Below are 13,983 nucleotides of genomic sequence, written 5' to 3' on the forward strand. Positions count from 1 at the left end.
AGAGTGTGGGTGGAACTGGTATATTTCTACAATAGAATCTGAATAGAACTGGTGTCTTTCTACAATAGAGTGTGGGTGGAACTGGTACATTTTTACAATAGAATCTGAATAGAACTGGTGCCTTTCTACAATAGAGTCTGGGTAGAACTGGTACATTTCTACAATAGAATCTGAATAGAACTGGTGCCTTTCTACAATAGAGTCTGGATAGAACTGGTACATTTCTACAATAGAATCTGAATAGAACTGGTGTCTTTCTACAATAGAGTCTGGATAGAACTGGTGTCTTTCTACAATAGAGTCTGGATAGAACTGGTACATTTCTACAATAGAATCTGAATAGAACTGGTGTCTTTCTACAATAGACTCTGGGTAGAACTGGTACATTTCTACAATAGAGTCTGGATAGAACTGGTGTCTTTCTACAATAGAGTCTGGATAGAACTGGTACATTTCTACAATAGAATCTGAATAGAACTGGTGTCTTTCTACAGTAGAGTCTGGGTAGAACTGGTGGGTTTCTACAGTAGAGTCTGGGTAGAACTGGTGGGTTTCTACAATAGAATCTGAATAGAACTGGTGGGTTTCTACAGTAGAGTCTGGGTAGAACTGGTGGGTTTCTACAGTAGAGTCTGGGTAGAACTGGTGGGTTTCTACAGTAGAGTCTGGATAGAACTGGTGCCTTTCTACAATAGAATCTGGGTAGAACTGGTGGGTTTCTACAATAGAATCTGAGTAGAACTGGTTGTTTCTACAATAGAATCTGAATAGAACTGGTGGGTTTCTACAGTAGAGTCTGAATACAACTGGTGCCTTTCTACAGTAGATTCTGAGTAGAACTGGTGGGTTTCTACAGTAGATTCTGGGTAGAGTTCTTGAACTGGTGGGTTTTTACAGTAGAGTCTGGGTAGAACTGGTACATTTCTACAATACAATCTGAATACAACTGGTGCCTTTCTACAGTAGATTCTGAGTAGAACTGGTGGGTTTCTACAGTAGATTCTGGGTAGAACTGGTGGGTTTCTACAGTAGAGTCTGGGTTGAACTGGTGGGTTTCTACAGTAGAGTCTGGGTTGAACTGGTGCCTTTCTTCAGTAGAGTCTGGGTAGAACTGGTGGGTTTTTACAGTAGAGTCTGGGTAGAACTGGTGGGTTTCTACAGTAGAGTCTGGGTAGAACTGGTGGGTTTCTGCTGTAGAGTCTGGGTAGAACTGGTGGGTTTTTACAGTAGAGTCTGGGTAGAACTGGTGGGTTTCTACAGTAGAGTCTGGGTTGAACTGGTGGGTTTCTACAGTAGAGTCTGGGTTGAACTGGTGCCTTTCTTCAGTAGAGTCTGGGTAGAACTGGTGGGTTTCCACGGTAGAGTCTGGGTAGAACTGGTGGGTTTCTACAGTAGATTCTGGGTAGAGTTCTTGAACTGGTGGGTTTTTACAGTAGAGTCTGGGTAGAACTGGTGGGTTTTTACAGTAGAGTCTGGGTAGAACTGGTGGGTTTCTACAGTAGAGTCTGGGTTGAACTGGTGGGTTTTTACAGTAGAGTCTGGGTAGAACTGGTGGGTTTCTACAGTAGAGTCTGGGTTGAACTGGTGGGTTTCTACAGTAGAGTCTGGGTTGAACTGGTGCCTTTCTTCAGTAGAGTCTGGGTAGAACTGGTGGGTTTCCACGGTAGAGTCTGGGTAGAACTGGTGGGTTTCTACAGTAGATTCTGGGTAGAGTTCTTGAACTGGTGGGTTTTTACAGTAGAGTCTGGGTAGAACTGGTGGGTTTCTACAGTAGATTCTGGGTAGAACTGGTGGGTTTCTACAGTAGAGTTTGGGTAGAACTGGTGGGTTTCCACGGTAGAGTCTGGGTAGAACTGGTGGGTTTCTACAGTAGATTCTGGGTAGAACTGGTGGGTTTCTACAGTAGAGTCTGGGTAGAACTGGTGGGTTTCTACAGTAGATTCTGGGTAGAACTGGTGGGTTTCTACAGTAGAGTCTGGGTAGAACTGGTGGGCTTCTACAGTAGATTCTGGGTAGAACTGGTGGGTTTCTACAGTAGAGTCTGGGTTGAACTGGTGCCTTTCTACAGTAGAGTCTGGGTAGAACTGGTGGGTTTCCACGGTAGAGTCTGGGTAGAACTGGTGGGTTTCTACAGTAGATTCTGGGTAGAGTTCTTGAACTGGTGGGTTTTTACAGTAGAGTCTGGGTAAAACTGGTGGGTTTCTAAAGTAGATTCTGGGTAGAACTGGTGGGTTTCTACAGTAGAGTTTGGGTAGAACTGGTGGGTTTCTACAGTAGAGTCTGGGTAGAACTGGTGGGTTTCTGCTGTAGATTCTGGGTAGAACTGGTGGGTTTCTAAAGTAGAGTCTGGGTAGAACTGGTGGGTTTCTGCTGTAGATTCTGGGTAGAACTGGTGGGTTTCTGCTGTAGATTCTGGGTAGAACTGGTGGGTTTCTACAGTAGATTCTGGGTAGAACTGGTGGGTTTCTACAGTAGAGTCTGGGTAGAACTGGTGGGTTTCTACAGTAGATTCTGGGTAGAACTGGTGGGTTTCTACAGTAGAGTCTGGGTAGAACTGGTGGGTTTCTACAGTAGAGTTTGGGTAGAACTGGTGGGTTTCTACAGTAGAGTCTGGGTAGAACTGGTGGGTTTCTACAGTAGAGTCTGGGTAGAACTGGTGGGTTTCTACAGTAGAGTCTGGGTAGAACTGGTGGGTTTCTGCTGTAGAGTCTGGGTAGAACTGGTGGGTTTCTACAGTAGAGTCTGGGTAGAACTGGTGGGTTTCTACAGTAGAGTCTGGGTAGAACTGGTGGGCTTCTACAGTAGAGTCTGGGTAGAACTGGTGGGTTTCTACAGTAGAGTCTGGGTAGAACTGGTGGGCTTCTACAGTAGAGTCTGGGTAGAACTGGTGGGTTTCTACAGTAGAGTCTGGGTAGAACTGGTGGGCTTCTACAGTAGAGTTTGGGTAGAACTGGTGGGTTTCTACAGTAGAGTCTGGGTAGAACTGGTGGGCTTCTACAGTAGAGTCTGGGTAGAACTGGTGGGTTTCTACAGTAGAGTCTGGGTAGAACTGGTGGGTTTCTGCTGTAGAAGTTTGGTAGAATATGCATTTTTCTGTGGTCAATTTTCAGTGTACATATTGTGCATTTCTGTATCAGTGGAGTTGGTGCGTTTCTACTGAAGAGTTTTGGCAGAATTAATGAGTTTCTGCAGGAGAGTCTAAGTAGAGTCTTGGTAGAATCTGTGTTTTTCTGTTGAAATGGAGCGTTTCTGTGGACGATTCTCAGTATATGTACTGACTGCGTATTTCTGTTGAAGAGTCTCAGTACAATTGTATAGAATCAGTGTGTTTCTGCAGTAGAGTTCCAGTAGAATCAGTTTTCAGTGTGTTTCTGTGATTGATTTTCAGTAGAACTGGCGGATTTCTGCAGAAGAGTCTTACTGATATTTCTGTATAAAAGTACTGAGTAGAAGTATTCAGTAGAACCACTGTGTTTCTACATCTGAGTCTCAGTAGAAATGATGCACTTCTGTAGTTGAGTTTAAGTAGAGTTTGTGAATCTCTTGAGTAGAGTGTCAGTAGAATCAACAGATTTTTGCGTAAAAGTCTTGGTAGAGTCTTCTTACTTCTGCACGAGGATCTGGGTAGAATCAGTGCATTTCTGCGGTGGAGTCTCAGTAGAATTTTTTGGTAGAATGAGTGTTTTTCTGCTGCAGTGTCAAAATAAAATCAGTGCGTATTTGTGATGGAGTTTCAATAGAGTATTTGTAGTAGAGTCTCAGTAAAATAAAACTCTTCCTCAGAAGTCTTCCTCAGCCTGCAGGGATGAACGTAAACTGCTCACTCAGATAAACAAACTCAGTTGTTTGTTTGAGGTGTTCACTGTCATAACTCACAAATAGACATCACAGCACCATCAGAGGAAAAACAGGGTCAAGCTGCTCCGTGCTGCCTTCAGGGACTCCTCACTGTGTGTTAGTGTGTGTGTGTGTGTGTGTGTGTGTCGGGGGGCAGTGCGCATGCGCCATGCTTGCGGAAGAAGCCAGTGTGTTTACAGTTAGTCCACCGGGTCAGTGCGGGTCAGTTCGGGTCTGAGGCTCCGGGAACATGAGCTGCGGTCCGGACTTCTCCCGCCGGAACCCGCAGGACGACTTCCAGCTGATCCAGCGGGTCGGCAGCGGCACGTACGGTGACGTTTATAAGGTACACAGCGACATCACAGCGCGGATTTACTGAGCGCTAGCAGCGGGTTAGCCTGGGTCTAACACGAGTCTAACACGGGTCTAACACGGGTTAAACACGGGTTAAACACGGGACTGTCTCTGTGTTTAAAACGGGTTCAATGTGTGTGTGTGTGTGTGTGTGTGTGTGTGTGTGTATATGTATATGTGTGTGTGTTGGGGATAACATGATCAATCTGAGATCAGCTGATTGGTCTGGAGTCTGGAGCCAATCATGGTCCAGTATTCAGCTGACACAGTGTGATGTGGAGACTTGAACAAACACTGAGAATGAACTTTACAGTGAAGCAGAAATTAATATTTACAGACTCACAGATTCTGGATTTTTAATGAAGGAAAAGAAAAACACATCAGACCCAAATTATTTCTGAAAAGTACTTTTATTTCTTCAACATGTGGAGAATCTTTAAAGTGACGCTGTAGAAATACTACAAGTTACAAGTTTAAGTCCTGCATCCAAACTATCAAAGTACCGAGAGATTAAATATAAACATGATGTCATTATGCAGACTGGTCCATGTCAGAGAACTGCAACTAATGATTCATGTCATGATCAGTTAAAGTATTAAAACAACAGTCAGGAGCTGTGATCATTTCTCCTGTTCATACTGTTAGAATCCCTGCAGGTCTTGCAGGTGTTGCAGGTGTTGCAGGTGTTTGTTGGTGTTGCAGGTGTTTGTTGGTGTTGCAGGTGTTTGTTGGTGTTGCAGGTGTTTGTTGGTGTTTGTTGGTGTTGCAGGTGTTTGCAGGTGTTTGTTGGTGTTGCAGGTGTTTGTTGGTGTTGCAGGTGTTTGTTGGTGTTGCAGGTGTTTGTTGGTGTTGCAGGTGTCTGTTGGTGTTGCAGGTGTTTGTTGGTGTTGCAGGTGTTTGTTGGTGTTTGTTGGTGTTGCAGGTGTCTGTTGGTGTTGCAGGTGTCTGCAGTTGTTTGTTGGTGTTGCAGGTGTCTGTTGGTGTTGCAGGTGTTTGTTGGTGTTGCAGGTGTCTGTTGGTGTTGCAGGTGTTTGTTGGTGTTGCAGGTGTTTGTTGGTGTTGCAGGTGTTTGTTGGTGTTGCAGGTGTTGGTGTAGCAGGTGTTTGTTGGTGTTGCAGGTGTTTGTTGGTGTTGCAGGTGTCTGCAGTTGTTTGTTGGTGTTGCAGGTGTTTGTTGGTGTTGCAGTTGTTTGTTGGTGTTGCAGGTGTTTGTTGGTGTTGCAGGTGTTGGTGTAGCAGGTGTTTGTTGGTGTTGCAGGTGTTGGTGTTGCAGGTGTTGGTGTTGCAGGTGTTTGTTGGTGTTGCAGGTGTTGGTGTTGCAGGTGTTTGTTGGTGTTGCAGGTGTTGGTGTTGCAGGTGTTTGCAGGTGTTTCAGGTGTTTGCAGGTGTTTGTTGGTGTTTGCAGGTGTTTGTTGGTGTTTGCAGGTGTTTGCAGGTGTTGCAGGTGTTTGCAGGTGTTTGCAGGTGTTTGCAGGTGTTTGTTGGTGTTGCAGGTGTTTGTTGGTGTTTGCAGGTGTTTGTTGGTGTTTCAGGTGTTTGCAGGTGTTGCAGTGTTTGCAGGTGTTTGTTGGTGTTTGTTGGTGTTTGTTGGTGTTGCAGGTGTTTGTTGGTGTTGCAGGTGTTGGTTGGTGTTGCAGGTGTTGGTTGGTGTTGCAGGTGTTGGTTGGTGTTGCAGGTGTTGGTGTTGCAGGTGTTTGCAGGTGTTTGTTGGTGTTTGTTGGTGTTGCAGGTGTTGGTTGGTGTTGCAGGTGTTGGTTGGTGTTGCAGGTGTTTGTTGGTGTTGCAGGTGTTTGTTGGTGTTGCAGGTGTCTGTTGGTGTTGCAGGTGTTTGTTGGTGTTGCAGGTGTCTGTTGGTGTTGCAGGTGTTTGTTGGTGTTTGTTGGTGTTGCAGGTGTCTGTTGGTGTTGCAGGTGTTTGTTGGTGTTGCAGGTGTCTGTTGGTGTTGCAGGTGTTTGTTGGTGTTGCAGGTGTTTGTTGGTGTTGCAGGTGTCTGCAGTTGTTTGTTGGTGTTGCAGGTGTCTGTTGGTGTTGCAGGTGTTTGTTGGTGTTGCAGGTGTCTGTTGGTGTTGCAGGTGTTTGTTGGTGTTGCAGGTGTCTGTTGGTGTTGCAGGTGTTTGTTGGTGTTGCAGGTGTCTGTTGGTGTTGCAGGTGTTTGTTGGTGTTGCAGGTGTCTGTTGGTGTTGCAGGTGTTTGTTGGTGTTGCAGGTGTTTGTTGGTGTTGCAGGTGTTTGTTGGTGTTGCAGGTGTCTGCAGTTGTTTGTTGGTGTTGCAGGTGTTTGTTGGTGTTGCAGTTGTTTGTTGGTTTTGCAGGTGTTTGTTGGTGTTGCAGTTGTTTGTTGGTGTTGCAGGTGTCTGTTGGTGTTGCAGTTGTTTGTTGGTGTTGCAGGTGTTTGTTGGTGTTGCAGTTGTTTGTTGGTTTTGCAGGTGTTTGTTGGTGTTGCAGTTGTTTGTTGGTGTTGCAGGTGTCTGTTGGTGTTGCAGGTGTTTGTTGGTGTTGCAGGTGTCTGTTGGTGTTGCAGGTGTTTGTTGGTGTTGCAGGTGTCTGTTGGTGTTGCAGGTGTTTGTTGGTGTTGCAGGTGTTTGTTGGTGTTGCAGTTGTTTGTTGGTTTTGCAGGTGTTTGTTGGTGTTGCAGGTGTTGGTGTAGCAGGTGTTGGTGTTGCAGGTGTTTGTTGGTGTTGCAGGTGTTTGTTGGTGTTGCAGTTGTTTGTTGGTTTTGCAGGTGTTTGTTGGTGTTGCAGGTGTTTGTTGGTGTTGCAGGTGTTTGTTGGTGTTGCAGGTGTTGGTGTAGCAGGTGTTGGTTTTGCAGGTGTTTGTTGGTGTTGCAGGTGTTGGTGTTGCAGGTGTTGGTGTTGCAGGTGTTTGTTGGTGTTGCAGGTGTTGGTGTTGCAGGTGTTTGTTGGTGTTGCAGGTGTTGGTGTTGCAGGTGTTTGCAGGTGTTTGCAGGTGTTTCAGGTGTTTGCAGGTGTTTGTTGGTGTTTGCAGGTGTTTGTTGGTGTTTGCAGGTGTTTGTTGGTGTTTCAGGTGTTTGCAGGTGTTGCAGGTGTTTGTTGGTGTTGCAGGTGTTTGCAGGTGTTTGCAGGTGTTTGTTGGTGTTTGCAGGTGTTTGTTGGTGTTTCAGGTGTTTGCAGGTGTTGCAGGTGTTTGCAGGTGTTTGCAGGTGTTTGCAGGTGTTTGTTGGTGTTGCAGGTGTTTGTTGGTGTTTGCAGGTGTTTGTTGGTGTTTCAGGTGTTTGCAGGTGTTGCAGTGTTTGCAGGTGTTTGTTGGTGTTGCAGGTGTTTGCAGGTGTTTGTTGGTGTTTGTTGGTGTTGCAGGTGTTTGTTGGTGTTGCAGGTGTTGGTTGGTGTTGCAGGTGTTGGTTGGTGTTTGCAGGTGTTTGTTGGTGTTTCAGGTGTTTGCAGGTGTTTGTTGGTGTTGCAGGTGTTTGTTGGTGTTGCAGGTGTTTGTTGGTGTTTGCAGGTGTTTGTTGGTGTTTCAGGTGTTTGCAGGTGTTGCAGTGTTTGCAGGTGTTTGTTGGTGTTGCAGGTGTTTGCAGGTGTTTGTTGGTGTTTGTTGGTGTTGCAGGTGTTGGTTGGTGTTGCAGGTGTTGGTTGGTGTTGCAGGTGTTTGCAGGTGTTTGTTGGTGTTGCAGGTGTTTGCAGGTGTTTGTTGGTGTTTGTTGGTGTTGCAGGTGTTGGTTGGTGTTGCAGGTGTTTGTTGGTGTTGCAGGTGTTGGTTGGTGTTGCAGGTGTTGGTGTTGCAGGTGTTTGCAGGTGTTTGCAGGTGTTGCAGGTGTTTGCAGGTGTTTGCAGGTGTTTGTTGGTGTTTCAGGTGTTTGCAGGTGTCTGCAGGTGTTTGTTGGTGTTGCAGGTGTTTGTTGGTGTTGCAGGTGTCTGTTGGTGTTGCAGGTGTTTGTTGGTGTTGCAGGTGTCTGCAGTTGTTTGTTGGTGTTGCAGGTGTCTGTTGGTGTTGCAGGTGTTTGTTGGTGTTGCAGGTGTTTGTTGGTGTTGCAGGTGTCTGTTGGTGTTGCAGGTGTTTGTTGGTGTTGCAGGTGTTTGTTGGTGTTGCAGGTGTCTGTTGGTGTTGCAGGTGTCTGTTGGTGTTTGTTGGTGTTGCAGGTGTTTGTTGGTGTTGCAGGTGTCTGCAGTTGTTTGTTGGTGTTGCAGGTGTCTGTTGGTGTCTGTTGGTGTTGCAGGTGTTTGTTGGTGTTGCAGGTGTTTGTTGGTGTTGCAGGTGTCTGTTGGTGTCTGTTGGTGTTGCAGGTGTTTGTTGGTGTTGCAGGTGTTTGTTGGTGTTGCAGGTGTTTGTTGGTGTTGCAGGTGTCTGTTGGTGTTGCAGGTGTCTGTTGGTGTCTGTTGGTGTTGCAGGTGTTTGTTGGTGTTGCAGGTGTTGGTGTTGCAGGTGTTGGTGTTGCAGGTGTTTGCAGGTGTTTGCAGGTGTTGCAGGTGTTTGCAGGTGTTTGCAGGTGTTGCAGGTGTTTGCAGGTGTTTGTTGGTGTTTGCAGGTGTTTGTTGGTGTTTCAGGTGTTTCAGGTGTTTCAGGTGTTTGTTGGTGTTGGTGTTGCAGGTGTTGGTGTTGCAGGTGTTTCAGGTGTTTCAGGTGTTTGCAGGTGTTTGCAGGTGTTTGTTGGTGTTTGCAGGTGTTTGTTGGTGTTTCAGGTGTTTGCAGGTGTTTGTTGGTGTTTCAGGTGTTTCAGGTGTTTGCAGGTGTTTGTTGGTGTTTCAGGTGTTTGCAGGTGTTTGCAGGTGTTTGCAGGTGTTTGTTGGTGTTTGCAGGTGTTTGTTGGTGTTTCAGGTGTTTCAGGTGTTTGCAGGTGTTTGCAGGTGTTTGTTGGTGTTTGCAGGTGTTTCAGGTGTTTGCAGGTGTTTGTTGGTGTTTCAGGTGTTTCAGGTGTTTGCAGGTGTTTGTTGGTGTTTCAGGTGTTTGCAGGTGTTTGCAGGTGTTTGCAGGTGTTTCAGGTGTTTGCAGGTGTTTGTTGGTGTTTCAGGTGTTTCAGGTGTTTGCAGGTGTTTGTTGGTGTTTCAGGTGTTTGCAGGTGTTTGTTGGTGTTTCAGGTGTTTGCAGGTGTTTGCAGGTGTTTGCAGGTGTTTGCAGGTGTTGCAGGTGTTTCAGGTGTTGGTGTGATGGTGCAGCTGGAGGTCAGGGTGACTCTGACATCCTGCTTCCTCTCTGTTGTCTCTGTCAGCTGTCTCTCTCTCTCTCTCTCTCTCTCTTTCTCTCTCTCTCTCTCTCTCTCTCATTGGCGTCCTGGTCACTGAGGGTCACTGAGGCCTCATGGGAAATCTCCGGTGACGGTGGCTCTGATGCTGCTGGAGCGAAACTGAACTTGACGGCAGAAAAAAATGAAAGTTGTCCATTAAGTTGATCAATAATTCAGCAGCGTCCCTGCTGCTGCTTCCTGTAACACAACCCCCCCTGTCACCCCCGTCACCCTGCAGACTTCCACCTTGACTTTGACATCTCTGATTGGCTGTCAGGATGCTGGTGTCACATTTCCTGCTCAAGTTTCACAATAAAGCTGATCATTTCCTCGATAAATACAGTTTTTTAGGTCAGAAAACTGAAAAATAAGATCAGTTTCTTTGAAGAACAAAGTGACGTCTGCAGATGTCTCGTTGTGTTCGACAGTCAGACTGACGGCTGCAAAACAGAATATCAAACATCATTACACAATGAAATATAATAAAAACATCTGAGTCTGTTTAGTTTTCACGTCCTCACGTCATCACAGTAAACATTTAGAGTCTTTATGGCGTTTTATATGAAATTCAACAGCATGATAAACTGAAATAAAACATGTGACAGAAGAGCTGCCTTCAAACTACAAAATACAATAGTAAATAAATACAATATATAAATATAAATAAATACAAAGACAACAAATGAAGAGAAGAGTTCAGGAATCAAAGAAATAACCTGTGACCTCAGTGACCTCAGTGACCTCAGTGACCTGCAGACCAGCTGAGTCCAGAGGAAAACAATTCACAAAATCAATCAAATCAATCAGTCAAGCTTTATTAGTGCAGCAGGTCAGTGTGATGACGGAACAAACGTTGACGAAGTTTGAACAGTTCAAACAAAATGATAAACATGTCAGTGAACGCGTGACGTCACACATCATGTGACCTCCCGTTTAATTCAGTGAGATCTTCACACGCACACACACACACACACACACACGCACACACACACACACACACACGCACACGCGCACACACACACACACACACACACACACACACACACACACACACACGCTCCGCCCCCTCACCTTCACTGATCAATACCTGGTTGGGCCATTTCCCACGATCCTCTGCTCCGACTGTGTGTGTGTGTGTGTGTGTGTGTGTGTGTGTGTGTGTGATTAGCATATGTGTGTGATTAGCATTATTAGCATCAGAGTGAGCCCCCCCCCCATCAGAAGTTATTGATTGTCCTGATGCTCCATCAGCTCATATCGACCAACAGACGGATGCTGCTGCTTCACCTTCCAGCAGGTCAGTGGCTGCAGGAGGGGGGTCGGATGGAGGAGGGGGGGGGGGGATGGAGGAGGGGGGTCGGATGGAGGAGGGGGGGGGGATGGAGGAGGGGGGTCGGATGGAGGAGGGGGGTCGGATGGAGGGGGGGGGGGGGGGGATGGAGCGGGGGGGGGGGGGGGGGGGGGGGGGGGGGATTATCATGATCTGTATTTTAATTAACACTCAGCAGTGTGTCGACTCACAACTGTGAATATAATCAGTGTGGAAATGCTGAAACAGCAACATGACGGAGGAGGAGGAAGAGGAGAGGAGGAGGAGAGGGAGAGGAGGAGGAAGAGTAGAGGAGGAGGAAGAGGGGAGGAGGAGGAAGAGGAGAGGGAGAGGAGGAGGAGGAGGAAGAGGAGAGAGGGAGGGAGGGAGAGGAGGAGAAGAGAGGGAGAAGAGGAGAGCAGGAGGAGAGGAGAGGAGGAGGAAGAGGAGAGGGAGAGGAGGAAGAGGAGAGGAAGAGGAGAGAGTCCCTTGTACACAGATTTGTTAGGAGGAACGTTCATGTGTTTCAAGAGAATTTGTGAGACTTTTCTCTGAGTTCAGATCCGTCATGCGAGTCTTGACCAGACCGTCAGACTGGAGCGAGTTGTGACATCACCTGCTTCCAGTTTAGTTTATTGATTGGACGGTTTAAAGGGACGGATTACCGAGAGCATCAAGGATGAAAGTTACAGGATTTATCTCTGTTCTGGTCCTTGTTGTAGTTGGATGTCGTGGAGCTGTGAGCGTGTGCATGAGTGTACGTGCACGTGGAGATAGTGGAGTACGGCGTTAGCGGCAAATAAAAGCACAAAAAACATCAATATATAGAAAATATTCACACTGGGCGTTAACAGGCATTAGTCTGACAAGTACACCTGCCGACACACCTGTCTTTACACCTGCAGACACACCTGTCTTTACACCTGGTCTGTGTGACTGGGTTTGTAGTCTGTGTGACTGGGTTTGTAGTCTGTGTGTGACTGGGTTTGTAGTCTGTGTGACTGGGTTTGTAGTCTGTGTGTGAATGGGTTTGTAGTCTGTGTGACTGGGTTTGTAGTCTGCGTGACTGGGTTTGTAGTCTGTGTGACTGGGTTTGTAGTCTGTGTGTGAATGGGTTTGTAGTCTGTGTGACTGGGTTTGTAGTCTGTGTGACTGGGTTTGTAGTCTCTGTGTGACTGGGTTTGTAGTCTGCGTGACTGGGTTTGTAGTCTGCGTGACTGGGTTTGTAGTCTCTGTGTGACTGGGTTTGTAGTCTCTGTGTGACTGGGTTTGTAGTCTGTGTGACTGGGTTTGTAGTCTGTGTGACTGGGTTTGTAGTCTGTGTGTGACTGGGTTTGTAGTCTGTGTGACTGGGTTTGTAGTCTGTGTGTGACTGGGTTTGTAGTCTGTGTGTGACTGGGTTTGTAGTCTGTGTGACTGGGTTTGTAGTCTGTGTGACTGGGTTTGTAGTCTGTGTGTGACTGGGTTTGTAGTCTGTGTGACTGGGTTTGTGGTCTGTGTGTGACTGGGTTTGTAGTCTGTGTGACTGGGTTTGTGGTCTGTGTGACTGGGTTTGTAGTCTGTGTGACTGGGTTTGTAGTCTGTGTGACTGGGTTTGTGGTCTGTGTGACTGGGTTTGTAGTCTGTGTGACTGGGTTTGTGGTCTGTGTGACTGGGTTTGTAGTCTGTGTGACTAGGTTTGTAGTCTCTGTGTGACTGGGTTTGTAGTCTGTGTGTGACTGGGTTTGTAGTCTGTGTGACTGGGTTTGTGGTCTGTGTGACTGGGTTTGTAGTCTGTGTGTGACTGGGTTTGTAGTCTGCGTGACTGGGTTTGTAGTCTGTGACTGGGTTTGTAGTCTGTGTGACTGGGTTTGTAGTCTGTGTGACTGGGTTTGTGGTCTGTGTGACTGGGTTTGTAGTCTGTGTGACTGGGTTTGTGGTCTGTGTGACTGGGTTTGTAGTCTGTGTGACTGGGTTTGTGGTCTGTGACTGGGTTTGTAGTCTGTGTGACTGGGTTTGTAGTCTGTGTGACTGGGTTTGTAGTCTGTGTGACTGGGTTTGTAGTCTCTGTGTGACTGGGTTTGTGGTCTGTGTGTGATTGGGTTTGTGGTCTGTGTGACTGGGTTTATAGTCTGTGTGACTGGGTTTGTAGTCTGTGACTGGGTTTGTAGTCTCTGTGTGACTGGGTTTGTGGTCTGTGTGTGATTGGGTTTGTGGTCTGTGTGTGACTGGGTTTGTAGTCTCTGTGTGACTGGGTTTGTAGTCTGTGTGACTGGGTTTGTAGTCTGTGTGTGACTGGGTTTGTGGTCTGTGTGACTGGGTTTGTAGTCTCTGTGTGACTGGGTTTGTGGTCTGTGTGACTGGGTTTGTAGTCTCTGTGTGACTGGGTTTGTGGTCTGTGTGACTGGGTTTGTGGTCTCTGTGTGACTGGGTTTGTGGTCTGTGTGACTGGGTTTGTGGTCTGTGTGACTGGGTTTGTAGTCTGTGTGTGACTGGGTTTGTAGTCTGCGTGACTGGGTTTGTAGTCTGTCACTGGGTTTGTAGTCTGTGTGTGACTGGGTTTGTGGTCTGTGTGTGACTGGGTTTGTAGTCTGTGTGACTGGGTTTGTAGTCTGTGTGACTGGGTTTGTAGTCTGTGTGTGACTGGGTTTGTAGTCTGTGTGTGACTGGGTTTGTGGTCTGTGTGTGACTGGGTTTGTAGTCTGTGTGACTGGGTTTGTAGTCTGTGTGACTGGGTTTGTGGTCTGTGTGTGACTGGGTTTGTAGTCTGTGTGACTGGGTTTGTAGTCTGTGTGACTGGGTTTGTAGTCTGTGACTGGGTTTGTAGTCTATGTGTGACTGGGTTTGTGGTCTGTGTGTGACTGGGTTTGTAGTCTGTGTGTGACTGGGTTTGTGGTCTGTGTGTGACTGGGTTTGTAGTCTGTGTGTGACTGGGTTTGTGGTCTCTGTGTGACTGGGTTTGTAGTCTGTGTGTGACTGGGTTTGTAGTCTGTGTGTGACTGGGTTTGTGGTCTGTGTGTGACTGGGTTTGTAGTCTGTGTGACTGGGTTTGTAGTCTGTGTGTGACTGGGTTTGTAGTCTGTGTGTGACTGGGTTTGTAGTCTGTGTGACTGGGTTTGTAGTCTGTGTGACTGGGTTTGTAGTCTGTGTGTGACTGGGTTTGTAGTCTGTGTGACTGGGTTTGTAGTCTGTGTGTGACTGGGTTTGTAGTCTGTGTGACTGGGTTTGTAGTCTGTGTGACTGGGTTTGTAGTCTGCGTGACTGGGTTTGTAGTCTGTGTGACTGGGTTTGTAGTCTGTGTGACTGGGTTTGTGGTCTGTGTATGACT

At 46.9% G+C, this 13,983-nt stretch overlaps 1 protein-coding gene across 2 annotated transcripts in view; it reads left to right on the forward strand.

Annotated features, from left to right (window-relative positions):
* Nucleotides 1-3,997: 3,997 nt before the first annotated feature.
* LOC137180463 (mitogen-activated protein kinase kinase kinase kinase 3-like) overlaps nucleotides 3,998-13,983 on the forward strand; it is a 66,704-nt gene continuing 56,718 nt past the window's right edge. The window contains exon 1 of one of the 2 annotated variants that reach the window (XM_067585852.1): nucleotides 3,998-4,183. In XM_067585852.1, the coding sequence (XP_067441953.1) occupies nucleotides 4,088-4,183 (96 nt within the window). In that variant the 5' untranslated portion in view covers nucleotides 3,998-4,087. The remainder of the gene's footprint in view (nucleotides 4,184-13,983) is intronic. The other variant, XM_067585853.1, reaches the window with a different exon arrangement.

Source organism: Thunnus thynnus, chromosome 3, assembly GCF_963924715.1.
Source record: "Thunnus thynnus chromosome 3, fThuThy2.1, whole genome shotgun sequence".
Lineage (NCBI taxonomy): Eukaryota > Metazoa > Chordata > Actinopteri > Scombriformes > Scombridae > Thunnus > Thunnus thynnus.